At 44.0% G+C, this 18,864-nt stretch overlaps 2 protein-coding genes across 7 annotated transcripts in view; one reads left to right on the top strand and one right to left on the bottom strand.

Annotated features, from left to right (window-relative positions):
- The window catches only part of LOC134877197 (titin homolog), a 31,376-nt gene extending 23,650 nt beyond the window's left edge, over positions 1-7,726 (top strand). Inside the window, 4 exon segments of the mRNA XM_063902615.1 lie at positions 3,588-3,807; positions 4,611-4,821; positions 5,560-5,642; positions 6,464-7,726. Of these exon segments, the coding sequence (XP_063758685.1) occupies positions 3,588-3,807; positions 4,611-4,821; positions 5,560-5,599 (471 nt within the window). The 3' untranslated portion in view covers positions 5,600-5,642; positions 6,464-7,726.
- Positions 7,430-18,864, bottom strand: part of LOC134876882 (unconventional myosin-VI-like) — a 69,714-nt gene continuing 58,279 nt past the window's right edge. Inside the window, exons 28-36 of one of the 6 annotated variants that reach the window (XM_063902097.1) lie at positions 18,659-18,810; positions 18,399-18,437; positions 16,720-16,755; positions 16,575-16,613; positions 14,771-14,874; positions 12,702-12,833; positions 11,958-11,984; positions 10,032-10,250; positions 7,430-9,800 (exon numbers count right to left, since the gene is read on the bottom strand). In XM_063902097.1, coding sequence (XP_063758167.1) covers positions 9,601-9,800; positions 10,032-10,250; positions 11,958-11,984; positions 12,702-12,833; positions 14,771-14,874; positions 16,575-16,613; positions 16,720-16,755; positions 18,399-18,437; positions 18,659-18,810 — 948 coding nt within the window. In that variant the 3' untranslated portion in view covers positions 7,430-9,600. The remainder of the gene's footprint in view (positions 9,801-10,031; positions 10,251-11,957; positions 11,985-12,701; positions 12,834-14,770; positions 14,875-16,574; positions 16,614-16,719; positions 16,756-18,398; positions 18,438-18,658; positions 18,811-18,864) is intronic. The other 5 variants (XM_063902098.1, XM_063902099.1, XM_063902101.1 and 2 more) reach the window with 5 other exon arrangements.

The raw sequence follows: 18,864 nt of genomic DNA, 5'->3' as shown, positions 1-18,864 counted from the left end.
AGCTTAGCGGTGGTGACGTGAAGTCATGTGACCGTGCTGTAGTTCCTCTATAGCCCAACATTAGCCTCCTTTAGCTTAGCGGTGGAGACGTGAAGTCATGTGACCGTGCTGTAGTTCCTTTATAGCCCAACATTAGCCACCTTTAGCTTAGCGGTGGAGACGTGAAGTCATGTGACCGTGCTGTAGTTCCTTTATAGCCCAACATTAGCCTCCTTTAGCTTAGCAGTGGGGACGTGAAGTCATGTGACCGTGCTGTAGTTCCTTTATAGCCCAACATTAGCCTCCTTTAGCTTAGCGGTGGAGACGTGAGGTCATGTGACCGTGCTGTAGTTCCTTTATAGCCCAACATTAGCCTCCTTCAGGCCTTGTATTGTTAAGATTTACTTTATTTGAGCTCTGTTGAATATTTGTTTGTCCTACACTGGATTATATTTTCGTGTTTGCAGAATTGCTCCGTCCTCATTAGTCTCTCAGACACATGAGAAACACTAACGTCACCTTTAAGTCCCGCAAAAGGAAGGCGTGTGTTTTTGATGAATGTCCTGCTGCTGTAAACTCTAGCTGTTCTGTTTGCACGCGCTCCCCAGAGAGTTCATTACAGAATAAAATCCTTATCAGCCCACCAATCACTGCGAGGGGCAGCAGAGAGCCCCCTGCCAGAGTCAGGTTTACACTGTTTATAGAGAAACTTCACAAGGGTTTTTCAGCGGGTCTGCAGGTAATTGTGTTAACATTCCCCCCACGGTTTTAAACAAAGGCTAAAGCTGCATGTGGATGCTGGATGAAAGGAAATATATCTGATAGTTTAATAAGATTCAGGGCTTCAGTGGCATACATGCATACATCCCAGGAGGATGCACCAAACAAATACGGCAAGAAGAAATGAGAGAAAGCAGGAATGAAAACAGGAGCATACAGCAGTGCTGCAATGAAATGCAGGGACAGTGAAATATAAACATAAGAAATGTAATCACAGGATCTAAAATTCAGCGCTGTGTGGAAAAGTGAAACGGGAATGAAAGGACAAACATTTAAAGGCTTCATTTCCATTAAACGGCAGATTCTTCAACAATAATCTAAAGAAAACTGAAGAAGAAGTTCAGTGATCCAGTCCAATATATAGTCATTTTAATGCATTCAAAAGTTGCACACCTCACCTTTAAATCAGAGGAACCTCTCCCTCTCTCCCTCTGCTGTGTATCGCTGACAGCGGGGAAACTGAGTTAAAACGCTGAAACTCTCAGTAATTACCAGTAAATATATAAATAAATCAGCTCAGGACAATGAAACGCCTCGCAGGAGAGAAAAGAGACTTTCTCTGAATACATTTCATTTTGCTGAACTGTTTTGCTAACTGCATCGATAGAGGTAATTACGTCCGGCCTCCTGGGACTCAGAGAGCAATGCATCTGTAATCGCTCGCCGGGAGGAAGTGCTGCAGGAGCTTTTTTGGGTTTAACTGGATTTAAAAAGATGCTCACGTCTCGATGAGGTTTCTACTCGGAGGTGACTCTGATGTGGTTCATCTCCTCAGTAAACAACATGATGACATCATAGCTAACTAGAGCATCCGAAGGCTCCAGACCTCATCTGCTCGATTCACAGGACGACAAAACACTGAAGGTTCTGTGCTTTCAGAAGCAGGAGGGAGAAGTACTCCTTATACTCGATTACAACTACAAGTACTCAGGTCTGGTACTTGAGTAAAGTAGAAGTACTCAGGTCTTGTACTTGAGTAAAGTAGAAGTACTCAGGTCTTGTACTTGAGTAAAAGTAGAAGTACTCAGGTCTTGTACTTGAGTTAAAGTAAAAGTACTCAGGTCTTGTACTTGAGTAAAGTAGAAGTACTCAGATCTTGTACTTGAGTAAAGTAGAAGTACTCAGGTCTTGTACTTGAGTAAAGTAGAAGTACTCAGATCTTGTACTTGAGTAAAAGTAGAAGTACTCAGATCTTGTACTTGAGTAAAAGTAGAAGTACTCAGATCTTGTACTTGAGTAAAAGTAGAAGTACTCAGGTCTTGTACTTGAGTAAAAGTAGAAGTACTCAGATCTTGTACTTGAGTAAAAGTAGAAGTACTCAGGTCTTGTACTTGAGTAAAAGTAGAAGTACTCAGATCTTGTACTTGAGTAAAAGTAGAAGTACTCAGGTCTTGTACTTGAGTAAAAGTAGAAGTACTCAGGTCTTGTACTTGAGTAAAAGTAGAAGTACTCAGATCTTGTACTTGAGTAAAAGTAGAAGTACTCAGGTCTTGTACTTGAGTAAAAGTAGAAGTACTCAGGTCTTGTACTTGAGTAAAGTAGAAGTACTCAGATCTTGTACTTGAGTAAAGTAGAAGTACTCAGATCTTGTACTTGAGTAAAAGTAGAAGTACTCAGATCTTGTACTTGAGTAAAAGTAGAAGTACTCAGGTCTTGTACTTGAGTAAAAGTAGAAGTACTCAGATCTTGTACTTGAGTAAAAGTAGAAGTACTCAGGTCTTGTACTTGAGTAAAGTAGAAGTACTCAGGTCTTGTACTTGAGTAAAGTAGAAGTACTCAGATCTTGTACTTGAGTAAAAGTAGAAGTACTCAGATCTTGTACTTGAGTAAAGTAGAAGTACTCAGATCTTGTACTTGAGTAAAGTAGAAGTACTCAGATCTTGTACTTGAGTAAAAGTAGAAGTACTCAGATCTTGTACTTGAGTAAAGTAGAAGTACTCAGATCTTGTACTTGAGTAAAAGTAGAAGTACTCAGATCTTGTACTTGAGTAAAGTAGTACTCAGATCTTGTACTTGAGTAAAGTAGAAGTACTCAGATCTTGTACTTGAGTAAAAGTAGAAGTACTCAGATCTTGTACTTGAGTAAAAGTAGAAGTACTCTTTAAGGGTTGATTATATTTCACATCATTAATCCAAATCTGCCTAGCAACTATTCAATAAATGTAGTTGAATAAAAGTACACATTTACTTCTGAATTGTAGTGGAGTAGAAGTATTGTAGGTAATGGAAATACTCAAGTAAAGTACTTCAAACGTGTACTTAAGAGCAGTAACTCAGTACATGTACTCAGTAACTGAGTACTTGTACTGAGTAACTTCCCATCTCTGATCAGGGCATCATTTCTCTATGGGCTGGTTCTGTGTTTCCGCAGCGTAACAAAAGAACATCTGAAGGTTTTATGGTTCAGCGCGTTGAGAGGAAGTGAAGATGAGTTCAGGGAGTCGGTAATTTATAGCGTTGTGTTTTACTGCACCTTTTATCAACCGTTTCCCCGTCACTCTACAGGAGAGGCAGCATGTTTTAGGAGTTTAGCTCGTGGAATTTTTAAACTACATTAACATGTTGTTTATTCTTCTCCTTAACTTCTCAGAGCAGGAGTAAGGCTTCTTCAGGGAGTCTGTTAAGTTTTGTAGGTATTCATTCACAGCGTATCAAAGGTTTCAGTGCTGTCTCGTAGCCACGTCAGCATTAGCTGGATAAAAACCAAACAGACAAAGATTTATGATAGTTTGATGTTTATATGTTTTTCAGTTCCCTCAAAGCAGCAGTTAGTTTGAGCAGGGAGCTTTTAGGACACGGTGTATCTCACACGGCTTCCTGTGCTGCAGCTGATGCCGTACCTGCAGGCCAACCTGACGGGCTTCAAGAAGCTGGAGATCCTGAACTTCAGGAAGGGCAGCGTGGTGGTGAACAGCAAGGTGAAGTTCTCCCGCTCGGTGCCGTACAACATCACGGAGGCCGTGCACTGCGTCCTGGAGGAGTTCTGCTCCGACGCCATGAGGAACCTGCACATCCAGATCGACACACACTCCCTGGACGTGGAGCCAGGTACTGCACACACTCTTATTACGTTGGTGTTAGGAGCACTATAGGATTCTTGACTTCACTCACCACCGCTAAGCTAAAGGCGGCTAACGTTGGGCAATAAAGGAACTATTTTCTCTCATAGCCTTCAGTTTCACTTTCAGGTCCATCTTCTTACAGCAGCTGTCGAGCTTCATGTCTCACAGTGTTCCTGCGATGTCTCCCAGTGTGTAATATTCTCCTCAGAAATATGCACACACACAGACACAGTAATTGGGTGTGTTTGTCTAATCCTCCGGTGCTGTGCAGGACATTATAGAGCAGCAGTAACAGTGATGAAGATGAGCGGTGAGCAGCAGAGAGGTATCAGGTTTCTGCAGGAGGAAACAAAATACTCAGTAATGTATCTGTCACGTATGCACCTAACTGCACATGCACCCTGCTTCCAGTAAAGCATTTTAACATCTGCTCAGCGACAGACCGACCAAAAACACACACAGTAAGCCATTGACCTCCATACCTGGGGACAGGAGATACAGTGAGTCATTTCAGGGTTTTAGGAGCCGCCTTTGTTTGCTTGTTTTTGATCGTATTTATTTTCCTTTTTGTCGCCCCCCCCCCCCCCACGGCCCCTCATCCTATCCTAAAGCATTAAACAGCATATCGTTTTTCATGGAGATATTTCAGAGACCAGAGGAGAAGGAAAAGCCGAGTGTTCGAATCTCACATCTCAATCTGACCGGAGACCTCGTTAAAACCAAACAGCAGCTCTCTGTATGAACACTAATCTGCCTCTTCTTCCTCCTTCTCCTCCTCCTCCTCCTCAGCGGACCAGGCAGACCCCTGTAAATTCCTGGCCTGTGAGGAGTTTTCCCGCTGCTTGTTGAGCGGCAGGATGAAGGAGGCCCGGTGTGTGTGTGAGCCTGGCTTCCTGTCAGTGGACGGTCTGCCCTGTCAGAGTGTGTGTGACCTGCAGCCAGACTACTGCAGCCCGGGGGGGGAGTGCAGCATCCTGCCAGGACACGGGGCCGTGTGCAGGTAAGAGAGGACTCTTTAAAGTAGAGAGGCTACATACTGATATACACCTGAACATCAGCAGGAGAGGACTCTTTAAAGTAGAGACACTACATACTGATATACACCTGAACATCAGCAGGAGAGGACTCTTTAAAGTAGAGACTCTACATACTGATATACACCTGAACATCAGCAGGAGAGGACTCTTTAAAGTAGAGACTCTACATACTGATATACACCTGAACATCAGCAGGAGAGGACTCTTTAAAGTAGAGACTCTACATACTGATATACACCTGAACATCAGCAGGAGAGGACTCTTTAAAGTAGAGAGTCTACATACTGATATACACCTGAACATCAGCAGGAGAGGACTCTTTAAAGTAGAGACTCTACATACTGATATACACCTGAACATCAGCAGGAGAGGACTCTTTAAAGTGTATATACGTATATCAGCAGGACTCTTTACAGCTGACAGTAAGACCTATGAATGAAGACGTTGGCTTGTCTGAACAGCTGCTCGGTGCTGCAGCAGGGACTCTTTACTTCAGGATGGATCTGACTGTAAATCAGGAGTCTTCTTATCTAGTTTGTGTATTTCTACATCTCCTCTAGTCTGTGTGATTGTCCTGCTGGAGGGTTTGTGTCTCTGCAGTTTGAGCAGGTCTTATCTCCTCTTTGGATCTCTCCGTCTCCTCACAGAGATGCTGCAGCTGCACTTTCCCTCTCACACCTCACTCCCCCTCTCTCTTCCAGACACAGAGACAGCTTCCCCCTCCCCGGCCTCTCCAGTTAAAGCGATGCATCTGATTGGACGTCACCTGAGAACAATACAACAGGTAAGAGGTTGGTGAAGCCGCCTCGTGCAATCAGACCATCGTGCTCACTCAGCAGGAGAAACGAGAGTGAGTGAGGAGGGGCTCGACTCACTGCGACACATTTCCACTAAAATCAAGACGTGACTTTTTATTAGTTTTAAGGACTTTTTGATGAATTCTGAAGATTTGTAATGACTGTTTCAAGACGCACTCCACTACGATCTTTGGAGGGTTTTTCTTGTTACTACTGACGATGCTTTGACTTTTTATCAGACTTTTGTGTCTTTTTAGTCATATGTCCCGAGTCCACGTCTCACCTGGGGGGATTAGTCTCCTCTGTGATCCTCTTCTTGGGTCCTTCTGCTCCGAACACAAACACTCTTGAGGTTATTGCCCCGAGACAGCGGAGTGTGGAGTGACTTTTAAAACCCAAAGAACATCAGAAACACTTCGATCCCTTTCCTCAAAAGACGGGCTCTAAATCCAGACCTACTACGGTTTGACTTTTGTACCTTTTTATCGTACATTTTAAAGGAGTACTGCGCTGTTTCTATGAGTCTTCTTTCATGGGAAACTTTATTTATTTTCCCAAAAGATTCAACATAAAATACTCTGACTTTTTTCAGTTTGACAAATCCTTGACTGAGTTCTTTTGAGGACACATTACTATTACACGTCACACAATACTTTTCCTGGTTCAAGATGTATTACGATTCCTTTCTTTTTACTAAACCTACATGACTTTTTTAAGCCTGCTTTACTGTCTGACCTCCTTGCTGTATCACATGACCCCTATATAGCCTGACTGCTCCTCTGTGCACCCCCCCCCCCCCCCACTTCAGACTCGATGAAACCAGACTCAGCAGGAACTCGGGACTCGTCTCTTCTCCAGAGCTGAAGAGCTTTCAGGACAAACTGTACCCACTCTCCAGAGCTCTCCAGACCCCAGAGGACGATCTCCGGACATTTAGGACACTTTGAACCCCCACGGGACGGCCTTCGTCTCAGCGGGGCGACGAAGAGGAGCTCAGCGGGCGGCTTCAGCATCGCCCCGGTGGACACGGGTCCTCGCCGGACTGCTTTTGTACACGTCTGATTCTCTATGTGTGTTTGTGTAGTGAGTAGCATGTTGAGCACACGCGTGATGTTTAGGTTTGCTGACGCTGAAGCACAGGACGCACACACATCAGCTCTCTACCCGGGACTGAAGAACCCTTCCAGTAGTGGCAGGAAACCATTTCATTGAGACTAGATCCATGGATCCCAACCCTTAACATCCTAATGTAACACCAAAGCCACTTCCTGTCTGAAGCCTCTGTGTTTCGGTTTGGAGAACCTAAAAGTTGTTCCCTCCTCAGATTGATTCATTTAAGAGGTTTTAAGCACCTAACGAGGGGATAGTAACCAAGCTAACGGAAAAACTTCAGTCCAGATGTTCCTGAATCTTGGTGGAAGTGTGCATACTGGAGCTAACACACCGGACACCTCACATTAAACACAGCCGTCCCAGCTGCTGTGCGTGGCTGTACTTTGGTGCTAAATGCTAGCGTTAGCCCCTCCTCTTCTAACAGGTTGCAGTTCCTCTTGTACAGCTCGTGTAAATAGACTACACTCAGGTTTATTGCTGCTTTTCCCGGGGCGTGACACACATCTGTAATATGTATTTTTCTTATTTAACGTGTGAAACTGTCTTGGTGTTATCACGATAGCTGAAAATACAAACTGTGTTGAATAAGAGGCGGCGTGTCCTTCCTTTCTCTGAGGAGTTTCCAGCAGCAGGAGGAGAAGAAGGAGAGGCGGAGACTCGGTGAAACATGGAATGCTTTAATTCTTCTGTTAGAGATCAGCGTTAGAAAAGTGACAAAGGCAGTGCTTCCCCAGGAATGATTGTGAGGTGTGGAGCAGGAGCAGGACGCTTTCAGGGTGGGGGGTGGAGCTCAGGGAGCAGACCCATTCACACCCGGCATTAACGTGCTCTGAGGCAGGAAGGGGACCCTCTATGTGTCTTCATGCACCAGACACACTTTGATCCCGGGGTTCTAGGTCAGGGTCCCACACTTTAAGGAGCTTTAAAAAGCTAATGGCAGTCCTTCAGTTTGAAGCTAAACAGAGTTTTTGCTGCATGAGTTAAACTGCACAGGCTGCTCAATAGAGAGAAAGCACAGGGGAGAGAGAGCATCTTACATTTGAATAAAAGGGTGAAATTGAGCATGTCAGTTTTTGGTCAATTAAAGACTTATTTTATCAGTAATTTAAACCCGTGTGGTTTCTACAGGTTCTGGAGTCTTTAAAACCTACAGTCTACTTTGGACCGGGACATGAAGACAGATGACTTGGTCTTTGCTTTATGTGTTCCAGGTTTCTGTGGTGCATTAGTTCATGGCTCTCCCGCACGTTAATGCCGTTTGTAAAAAGGAGGATCTGCTGCTTTGCAACGAGACAGATGTTCATGCGTTGGGATAATCTACGTCAGCGCTTTGCTGTGCGGAGCAGAGCGGGGGGGAACCTCAGGGGAACACAGGTGTAGCGTCACAGCAGCAGATTGTCTCTTTTTACACCTGTCACAGGAGGCTTTCTGTCCCCCCCCCCCCCCGTACGCTCAGTGCGCTTGATTTATTGCTTCTCGTGGAGTAGAACCTGTACAAACGTTCTTCTGCACCTGCTGTAAGGAGACATATCGTACTGTATGCATGTTCCAGTTGAGTACCAGGGCATCGCCGTGAGCCTCTCAAACCAGAGACTCGATTATTACGGAACATTTTAAGAATCAAATTATACTTCTGAGCAGTGGGATGATTCCTTTATGTCATGTGACTCACTGCGTTGGCAAAGAGTTTCCTCGTGTAAAGACTTTAAAGATGATCTGTTTCTGCAGAGCTGAACCACGAGGAGTTGCATAATCGCTTCATAAACACACACATAATCAGGGAGCTGAATTACTGCTCAGGCCAGAAAATAAAAACCACCCAGGGTTTGATGTCTTGGACCTTTCTCTCATTAAACCAGAGGCAGGAAGAGAGGAATCACTACGGGAACAAATCAACGAGCAGTTACATTCGCTTGGAAAGACAAAAGGTAAAAGTGTTAGCAGAGATCTGAAGTCTGAGGCTCCTTGTGCAAGAGTCCCCGCCCTGGAGGAACCACGGAGACGATGTAAACATCTGTGAGTACGGAAGAGACGCGGGGATGCATAATCACACGGGGGGCTCTGGTTCTGGGGAGGCAGCTTCAAAACAAAAGAGAGGAGTCCTACATGTGGCGTCTGAACCCGGTTAGAGAAGAAGTAAGGCCTCGTCATTAGACTTCAGAAGTGTTACAGGAGGAGAGTCCTCAAGGGAACCGTGATCCATGATAGAAATGGGTAGGGGTCTCTGCCGGATGCTTACCTGCATATGACGGGCTATTAGCATCATTCAGTAGCTTATGAGGACAATATTTATGAAATGTCTCGGCTGATTTTGACAATGTCGGGGGTTATTGAGGATGTTCATTTCAGGACCAGAAAGGGACCACATTTAGACTCATCTGGGTCAATTTGAAGATTTAGTGGACTTTGGATCATTTGATCGGACAGATTGCTTATTTATTAAAGTGTCCTCAGTAGAGGTGCTCTCTGTATCTAATGGTCACTACACGACTCATGGAGGTCATCAGGAGAACCGATGGAGAAAAATGGACTCAAATCCGCAGAGCCTTATTGTGTAATGCTAATTATTGGTGCTAATGAATGCTAATAGTGCTAACAGCCCATCATATGCAGGTTAGCATCCAACAGTGTCTCTGAGCTGGGACCCCCCCCACAACATTTCCACCATCACTGGTCCCTGGTTCCTCTTTAATTAATGGGATGTTCTGCAGGGCTCAATGCAAACCCTCCCCCGTCAGGAAACCAGCACAGAGAAGAAGAAACCCCCCCACCCCCCCGTTAGGTAGCTGGTGCATTTGTCCCTTTGTTTGCAGTGGAAGCCCCCACCCCCCTTCACTTGAACATGCTCTGCAGCATGGCGGTGGCGTAGGTGGGGCGGGCCTGCCGGCTCTCGATGGCGCTGCGCAGGTAGCTGACCCCCCCGCAGCGCTCCCAGATCTCCTCAAACTGCCGGGGCAGGATCTCCGCCCCCCGCTTCCTGGAGAGCCCGGTCTCCTCCAGACTCAGCTCGCACATCTCCATATCGTCTTTACCTGCAGAGACACGAGTACAAGTACAGGGTCTGAGTACTTCTACTACAGGGTCTGAGTACTTCTACTACAGGATCTGAATACTTCTACTACAGGGTCTGAGTACTTCTACTACAAGATCTGAGTACTTCTACTTTTACTACAAGATCTGAGTACTTCTACTTTTACTCAAGTACAATTCTGTGTACTTGTACTTGCTCCTGTGTACTTGCACTTGCTCCTGTGTACTTGTACCTGCCACCAGCACGATGGGGTGCTTGTCCGGGTGCAGCTCCATCTGCCGGGCGATCCAGGGCCCATCGAAGTGGGCGTACCACCAGCCCTTCTTCTTGCCCTGCGGATCCTTGTACTGGTCCCCCGGCCGGATGAAGGGGATCCGGAAGTACCTCTGCTGCCGGTTCATCGCCACCTCCAGCTGCCGGGCCGGGATCGGGGGGGCCGGGTTCTGCTGGGCTTTAGCACGAGGGAGGAGAAATAGAAAGTGAGGCTTCTGCAGGAGAAGAGGAGAGAAGAGGAGGAGGAGGAGCTACATGCAGGGGGGGAGGGGATTCACTGGGAGTAAAGCTGTATTCCTGGAATATGGCTTGTTTTAAACACAAAAAAAGGAGAAATAGGAGTAAATAATCCCGGTGAAGCACAGGCATGTTGACTTCCTGTTCCTCCTCCCTGCAGGTGGACAGCCTATCTGCTCTGGGATCAGTTCAGAGCGATAAAGACAGGCGTCCTCTCGCTCTGCTGCCGGAGGCGAGCGGACCTCAGCGCTGACGACGCAGCGAGAGGTGAAGCGTGGCAGAGGGTTATGAAGGCTTTGCAAACTCGTGTGAAAACATAGACAAACATGATCTGCATTTCTCTACCAAGTGGAGCGTAAAGGAGCGAGCATCTACAGAGAGCGAGCTTCAGATCAGGGTGCAGCTTTCCTGCAAAAAGACTCATTTTACATCCTTTAGTTTTGAGTTTAAAATGAAGAAATGTGCATTAGACTATACCACATGTTCCCAGCTCAGTTCAAAGGACTTGTGTTAAATGTCAAACTGATTCAGGTCAAAATGAGTCTTTTTGTTACCCGTCTCAGAGCGACTCATCGTTACAGCATCACCTCCCAAAAAGCAAGAAGAAAATCCTCACACCCTAACCCTCTGACCAATAACTAAGAAGCTGATAGAATCTAGAAGGTTCCTCAGAGACGCTTCCTGCCCCGCTGCTGCAGAGCTCATTCAGAGACTCTGAGCGGTGGAGAGGCGTTCAAAGGCCTTAGAAGGGCCAGCTGGGAAACAGACATGACATATGTGGCTTTCTTTTAAATGATTTTAAATCCCCCTAAAAAATGTACATTATACAATTAAATGTATTTGTTTATTTTTTTGCTTTAAATATTATTAGTTTTTCTTATTTTATTTTATTTATATCTGTCTTTAAATAGAATTACAATGATTATTATTATTACTAAATATAAACATTTGAGCAGATTTAAGATTTTTTAATGACACTTGGATTTAAATCTAATAAAATATTCCAATGCAATTTCAAATCTGACTGTAGTTAGTAAGATGCATTTGGAAAGGATAAACACAAGCTGAATGTGACACACAGTAGGGGGCCATTTACTTGCACGCACTAAAGATCTGTTGCCAGATATATGTTTAGTTTGTGGAATATTTCACAACACCTCTCCTACGATCATCAACACGTGAAGCCCTGATCCCCGTTTCCCTCCTGAGAGAATTCCTCCCTGTGGGAGTTTGAATAGAGCACAGAGGAAATCACCTCGGCTCTTTATCAAATCACTGCAGACATCTTCTGTGTTTAGAATGCCGAGGAAAACATTCTGAGAAAATATTGAAGGTTCTGAGAAAATATTTGAAGTTCTGAGAAAATATTTGAAGTTCTGAGAAAAAGACAAAAAGTCTGGATTCCGAGAACATCCTCAAATGAAGGAAAGCTCCTGAAAATCACTGAAATAATCTCCCCAGCTCACGTCGTCTCAGAGCAAGCCTCAGAAACCCTCCACCATCAAGAGCAATCGGCAGACTTTTGCAAAAACTAACCCCCAACAAGCGGTGAACCCGTCCGAGCAAATCTCTACCGTGTTAGGGTTAATAGAGGTGGTGGGGGGGCTACAGTCTGTGGTTAGTACGTCACACACTGAAGACCACTTACATGCTTTTCTCACAGCAGGTGCATGATCTGAAAGTAAACATGCAGGTTACACGGACACAGGGACAGGAAGTGATGCAACACGGAGGAACATGTGATGGATCAGAGAGGAAACACAGAAACACTTAATGTTATTATTCCATACGGGACGAGTTGAGAGATGGTGACGACGTGATAGAGAGTGAAGAAAAACAGAAGAAATATTGGGTTTCATCTTTGAAAGATTCATGCTGAATAAAAATCCCATCCTGGTGTTTCAGAGCAAACCCAGAGATAATTGAAAGGGGATTGCTGTAGCTCCACATGTGGACTTATTTTCAGATCTGGTTATTTATTTTGAGTTAGTTCTGAGGAAAAAAAAGAAAACTCTGAATTCTGAGAAGAAGGAAACTTTCTACCAATCTCAGAAAACTCTGAATTTATTGGAGGATCAAATCTCAGAATTCCGAACAGAAGTCCTCACTTTTAGAACAGAGAAAAAGAACCGGACTTTAGTCTCGAGACACACATCATTTAAACGATTGTTGGATCTCAATATAAATGTCACATGTGATCCTCTGCTGTTGATACTCATTTAAAATGATGCAGAATAACTCTAAAACAAATATTCATCCTGTTCAAATTCATTTGACTCTGATGTCAGCACTGCGAGAGAAAGCCTGAACGACTGTCACCGTTTGGAAAAAGCGCAAACAGGGGATTAAAGATTCTCCTGAACAGAAGCAGCGATGTGTCAGGGCTTCCTACCGTAGTCCGTGACGCATTTGGGCGCTCGCTGCTCCGTCTCCGTGTTCCTCTTCTTGTTCTTTGACTTCCAGGCGTGGTACACTTTGAGCCGGCGGTGAAACTCCTCCCTGCAGGCGGCCAGCAGCTCGATGTCTGCAGGAGAGACGAGAACAGAGACTTTCAAAAGAGCTCTCTGAGGAGTGTACTACAGGTGTTAGTGCACATCAATGGGCTGCAAAGACTAAAATCACTAAACACACACACACACACACCCCCCCCCCCTTTGGAAAAAACTGATCATTTTGAAGAAATTGTCAGAAATTCAGAAAAGTCGAAATTTGGAAAAAGGACTCTGAAAGAACATCGAAAGGAAAAACATGTGGGAGACAAAAAATGTGACTTTGTGAAAGAAGATGATTAGGGCCACATGAGCAAATAAGATCTCCTGAAGCAGATTCAGGCAGTAGGCGTCTGGACTCACTGAGCATTAGCCTACAGAACAGCTTTTCCCTCAGCCTGCAGCATCAAGTGAAGACATCAGGACGATTCAGGTAAATGACTTCAGTCTTGTTAGAGTGTGAGCGGAGCTTAATGCACGCTAAGTTCTGAGCTAACGTCACCTGCAATAAAACACTCTGCAGGAAGACCAAAAAACTACTTTAGCATTCAGAGCCGAGTCCCCGCAGAATACAGCAGAGTGAGATGTGGACTTTCATCACATCAGTATTTCAGCTCGTCCTCTGTCTGGGAGGGGAGGTTAGCGCCCTTTCTAACACACTCATTTCTGCCTGTGTGTGTTTTCTCTGCACACACTCATTCATAAGACCTCCTCGTCCTTCACGCTTCCTGCAGTGAGGATAAGGACAGGGAGCGCTCAGGTTAAACTCAATATTACGAGAGGAGGATAAACTCCCGCTAGCTCTTTCTGAAAAATCTCCATCATTAAATCCCGTCAGCCTGAGGAGACGGGTCGCCGGTGCTTCAACCATCAACCTCTTTTATTTTGAAATTCTGTTGAGCAAACAAATGATCTGATATCTGTTTCAGAGGTAGTTTATCCTCTAATGATGAGTCATAAACATCCGGATGTTACAAACTCTAAGTAGTAAGGATCAAAGGAAGCCAAACGGCTGCACCTTTTACCTGAAACAGACTCACGTATAGTCAGTGTAAAGGTGAAGCAGCTGTCAGTGGTCTGATACCTCATCATCTGGTATTGAATACAGAAATGCGCCAGGTATAACGGCGGGTTCATCAGCACGAGTTCTCCTCTGTCCTGCAGGACCACTTACTCACTCCCACATGAGAGAAGTGGCCATACAACTCAAATAAAATGAGTGGTTTAAAAAGTGCCAGGTGTTCCTGCCGAATTACCTGTGATTCAGACATGTCAGAGCCTTACAGAGAGAGGATGAAAAGATCAGCCCCTGTGAATCAATGAGGGTCAGTATAAAGGTCAGCTCTGTGAATCAATGAGGGTCAGTATAAAGATCAGCTCTGTGAATCAATGAGGGTCAGTATAAAGATCAGCTCTGTGAATCAATGAGGGTCAGTATAAAGATCAGCTCTGTGAATCAATGAGGGTCAGTATAAAGATCAGCCCCTGTGAATCAATGAGGGTCAGTATAAAGATCAGCCCCTGTGAATCAATGAGGGTCAGTATAAAGATCAGCTCTGTGAATCAATGAGGGTCAGTATAAAGATCAGCTCTGTGAATCAATGAGGGTCAGTATAAAGATCAGCTCTGTGAATCAATGAGGGTCAGTATAAAGATCAGCTCTGTGAATCAATGAGGGTCAGTATAAAGGTCAGCCCCTGGGGAACCTGAATGCACCCCAGACAGGTGAGATTTCTTAATTTACACCTAAATTCATGTTGATTTAACCAAAAGCAAACAGGTTTATAGGGGCTGTTTGATAAAGGTGGTCAACTCACAATTATTAATAATAATACAAAATAAAATCAACAACTTCAAAGAGAATGTCACTCATAAAATAAAGAAGCATAAATAATAAAGAGATGGCTTCTGCTTTTACTTCAGGGGACAGATTGTGTTTATGCCCGCAGAGCGCCTACATGTGAACACTCACCACACGAGGTATTGATGGCGTCCCGCAGCTCGGCGTACTTCCACTTGCTCAGCTCGTACTTCTTGGCGCCGGCTGCAGCCTTGGTGGCCTGAACCTGTGGACCTCTGGGGGGACAAGAGAGGGAGGGGGCAGGAAGTGAGCGACAAGGAGCCAGCAGCAGAGAGTGGAAGAGGACGGGGTTAATTTGCATACAGAAGAGGATTTGCAGGAGTTGCTTTGCCTTGTAAAGAAGATGGGTGGAGCTTACAGAGCGGGAAACACATCACTTATTATAAAGAGTGAAATGTGGTTTAAATCCAAAGTTTTCTGCAGAACTTTGACACCTAATGACTCAACAAGTGCAATGAACCTGTTATATATTCCATTTGTTCTCACATTTTATGACCACGTGAGGCTAGTGCGTTGTCAAGGCAAGCTTAAAAGGAACAGAAATCACCTCAAATTAATGTGGTTTTTATTTGAAACCCTGTTGACGCCTACTGACTCCACAAGTGCAATAACTGTGTCATGATTTTCTATTTCTAACCAATATTTGGACCAAAACAGTCTTAAATCAGCTGTGATTTGTTAGAGTAGGCTAAAAAGAGGATTTGCATGTGTTTCATTAACTTGTAATAAAGGTAACGCTTAAAGAGCTTTATTCACATTATCTGTAATTTAGTTTTATTTATTTTGATTTGATTTTGTTTTTGATATTGTATTTATTCAAATTAAGCTTTATTATTATGATTATGATTTGGTGGAGGGTGTTGCTGGGGGATTTGAATCCCAGTGTGCAGAAGAATGAGACTCACTGACTGAGAAATGCACGTTTCCCTTTTAGATATTTCAATTTTCAGGCTTAAATGAGGTTAAAAAGTACCAGGATTACATTTTACAGTCAACTCCAGCCACCTGGAAGGCATCAAAGTGTTGTAATAGCTTACATCAGACATGTGGAGCTGACAGAGTAGTACTTTTCCCGATCCATAGTGGGATCTGGATTTCCTGCAGAGGTTTGACACTTACTGAATTGATTCCTACATTTTCTGAGCATGTGAGACTAAAGAGTGCCTTAAACACATCGCACGGTAACCTCCACCCACCTGGAAGTCACCACAGTATCTGGAGCAACAGGAACAAGTTATTTTAGCTGCAGGATATTTGCAGGAGGAGAAAGCGAGCAGGAGCGGCTCGGTGGCAGACAGGAAAGAGACGGAACAGAAGTAGGGACTGAGATCGTGGAGATGCACGAGTCAGAGGAGCGGCTCGGACGTTCAGCGGCAGCTCGGAGAAATAATGAACGACTTCAGGATGGATGGAAACGTGAGCCGGATCTCCAGCTCCATATTCATCCAGGAGGCGGGACTCTGCTGCTTTCCTCTAATCCTATTGGCCGGCTCTGCGTCCTCACGATTAATCAGTGAGGTAAGAAGTACTCAGACCTTGAGTAAAAGTATAGAAGTACTCAGACCTTGAGTAAAAGTATAGAAGTACTCAGACCTTGAGTAAAAGTATAGAAGTACTCAGACCTTGAGTAAAAGTATAGAAGTACTCAGACCTTGAGTAAAAGTATAGAAGTACTCAGACCTTGAGTAAAAGTACGTAGATCTTGTTCTTATGTTTGTTGTAAACACGATTGGTTTGGGATCCACTGGGATAAATGATAGTAAAGTAAGCGAGGAAATGATTGGTTCGTTTTGAGGTAATTTAACCCGTTGATCAGAATCTGTATGAATCGATCATCAGTAATCAGCAGTCTTTGAGCTCTGCGTCTCGTCTTTTGATTTAAAGTTGGAGACGGACACGGAGACTGGGTTCTCACCTAGCCAGCAGTTCAGACATTTCCTTGGCCATCTCTTCCCTAAAAAGCATGACGTCCCCGGTGGAGAGGGTTAATATATGTGGTGTTTTTAAATATAGACACAAGTACAACATCTACATCAGGTCTGGGATTAAGAGACACCTACATGGTCAAGCTCTTGAGCACTGGGGTTCCAGCAGAGCTGCAAACAGAACATGATGGGATTAATAACCAGGATAAGAACCATACATAAATCAGCAGGGGAAGGTGATTCCTGTCCCCAGCAGCTCAGAAAGAACTGATTCTTCTTCTAGACCTCGATCAGAGGCACGACAGGGTTTATCAGACAGCAGAAGGGATTCAGGGGAAGATAAAGGTGGAAAATATTCACTTAGACTTCTGCTGAATGAACAACAGAGTAGATTTATAGCGTCCAGATATTCTTTGTGATACTGCACTGCACATAGTCCAGAGTCCCGACGAGATATTTTTAATTGAGCTTTAATTGATGTTTGTATTAATTTCTCAGATATTTTTTATGCCATTATCATTTTTTTTAATGTTTTGTTTTCTTGCCATTATTATTATTATTATTATTATTATTATTATTATTATTATTATTATTATCATTATTATTATTATTATTATTATTTTATACATTTATTATTTTTATTATTATTATTATTATTATTATTATTTTATACATTTATTATTATTATTTTATACATTTATTATTATTATTATTATTATTAAATACTTTTATTATTATTATTACCTTTTATTATTTTATAAATCTATATAATATCATGTCGTTTCTAACAGGCTTTTTGCTGATTATATTTGCCCCAAAATATAATTATTTTTTAGTAAATCTATTATTTTGAATATGGTTTTGCTGAGTATTATACCATATATTAAATATATTATCTCTTTGAGCCGATGCTACATCTTTCTTCCATAAAAATCCGGCCCCTTATTTTTCCGTCATCCTGCAGAGAAACCAAAGCCTCCACCATCACTTCAAAATCTTAAGGGTAAGTGTGTGTTATTCTGGGGGGATTTCAACACACACTTATAGAGTTAATAGAGTTGTGTGTAAAGTGCTTGACTAACCCGACGTTACTGAACTCTGCATTTTAAGGCGAATAAAGTCAACATTTGTATTGTATTTCTTTCAAAAGATGTGGTTTCCCTGAAAGATGAGGGACTGCTGCAATGTGTGTAACCTCATGCATCTTCATCAGAGATGCCTTTAAAAGTTCCTAATCATCCTGTTGTGTTATGCCGACTCAGATTTTAAGATTTGAGTGTTTTTTTAATTGGTTTCACCACAAACTCTGTTATAATTGTATCTTAAACCCTGCTTAGAGACCATCAGCCTTCACAAGGGACGAAGCTGCATGAAATATCATTTAGAGTTTGCAAACACTGAGTTTAATGAACCGAACAAAGGTGTGTTTTACTTCTAATGAATGCAAACACAGGGAGACTGTTATCTATCTCAGGAAGTGAGCTGTTAGGATGCACACACCATTCAGAGAGCTGCCTTTACAGTGTGCACCTCCTTCAGAGTCATTTTAGGGTCTTCAGAAGTCTGATAAACACGGGGCACGATCCGGGAGGGGGGGGGGGGGGGACAATCACGGCAGTTTTCTAAAACGTGGAAAATAAAAGTTCTGCTAATTAAAATAAATTGGTGCTTTCTATAAGCAGGGCCACAGTCAGTGTGTCAGACAGGGGGCTGTGAGAGATTACTACAGCATGCAGGGGAGGGGGGGGTTATAGTTTGAAGAGGTCAGAGGTCCGAGGGGGTAAATTAAAGGGGTGAAAGCGTCGGGGTCTTACGCTGCTCTCTCGGGAGACGATGGAACTGAGGAGCCGTTACTGAGAGGGAATAAAAACAGAACACAAAGAAGAGGGTTAAACACGGCGCCTCTGCACGGATAGAAACCACAGGAAGTCCTCCAGGTCGGTCCGGAGAGGCCAGGAGACCCAGTGAGTAAAGAATCATCCCGCTGGAGATGTAGTCAAACTGTATCTGTGTAGTATCGTATGTGTGTGTGTGTGTGTGTGTGTGTGTGTGAGTGTGTGTGAGTGTGTGTTACCTGCGCAGGTCGTTGGCCTCCTCAGGTATGAGTTCAGCCTCGCTCTGGGCGATCCTGAGGGCCAGCTCCCGGTCCCTCCTCTCCTGCTCCAGCACCGTCTGCCGGGACGCCTCCTCCTCCCGCTCCGCCAGCAGCTGCAGCTCCATCTCATCCTGCGCGTGCACACACACACACACACACACACACACACACACACACACACACAC

This window comes from Eleginops maclovinus, chromosome 15, assembly GCF_036324505.1.
Source record: "Eleginops maclovinus isolate JMC-PN-2008 ecotype Puerto Natales chromosome 15, JC_Emac_rtc_rv5, whole genome shotgun sequence".
In the NCBI taxonomy this organism is placed as follows: Eukaryota; Metazoa; Chordata; class Actinopteri; order Perciformes; family Eleginopidae; genus Eleginops; species Eleginops maclovinus.
Note: the sequence above shows the minus strand (reverse complement) of the source record. Positions and strands in the feature narration are given on the sequence as shown.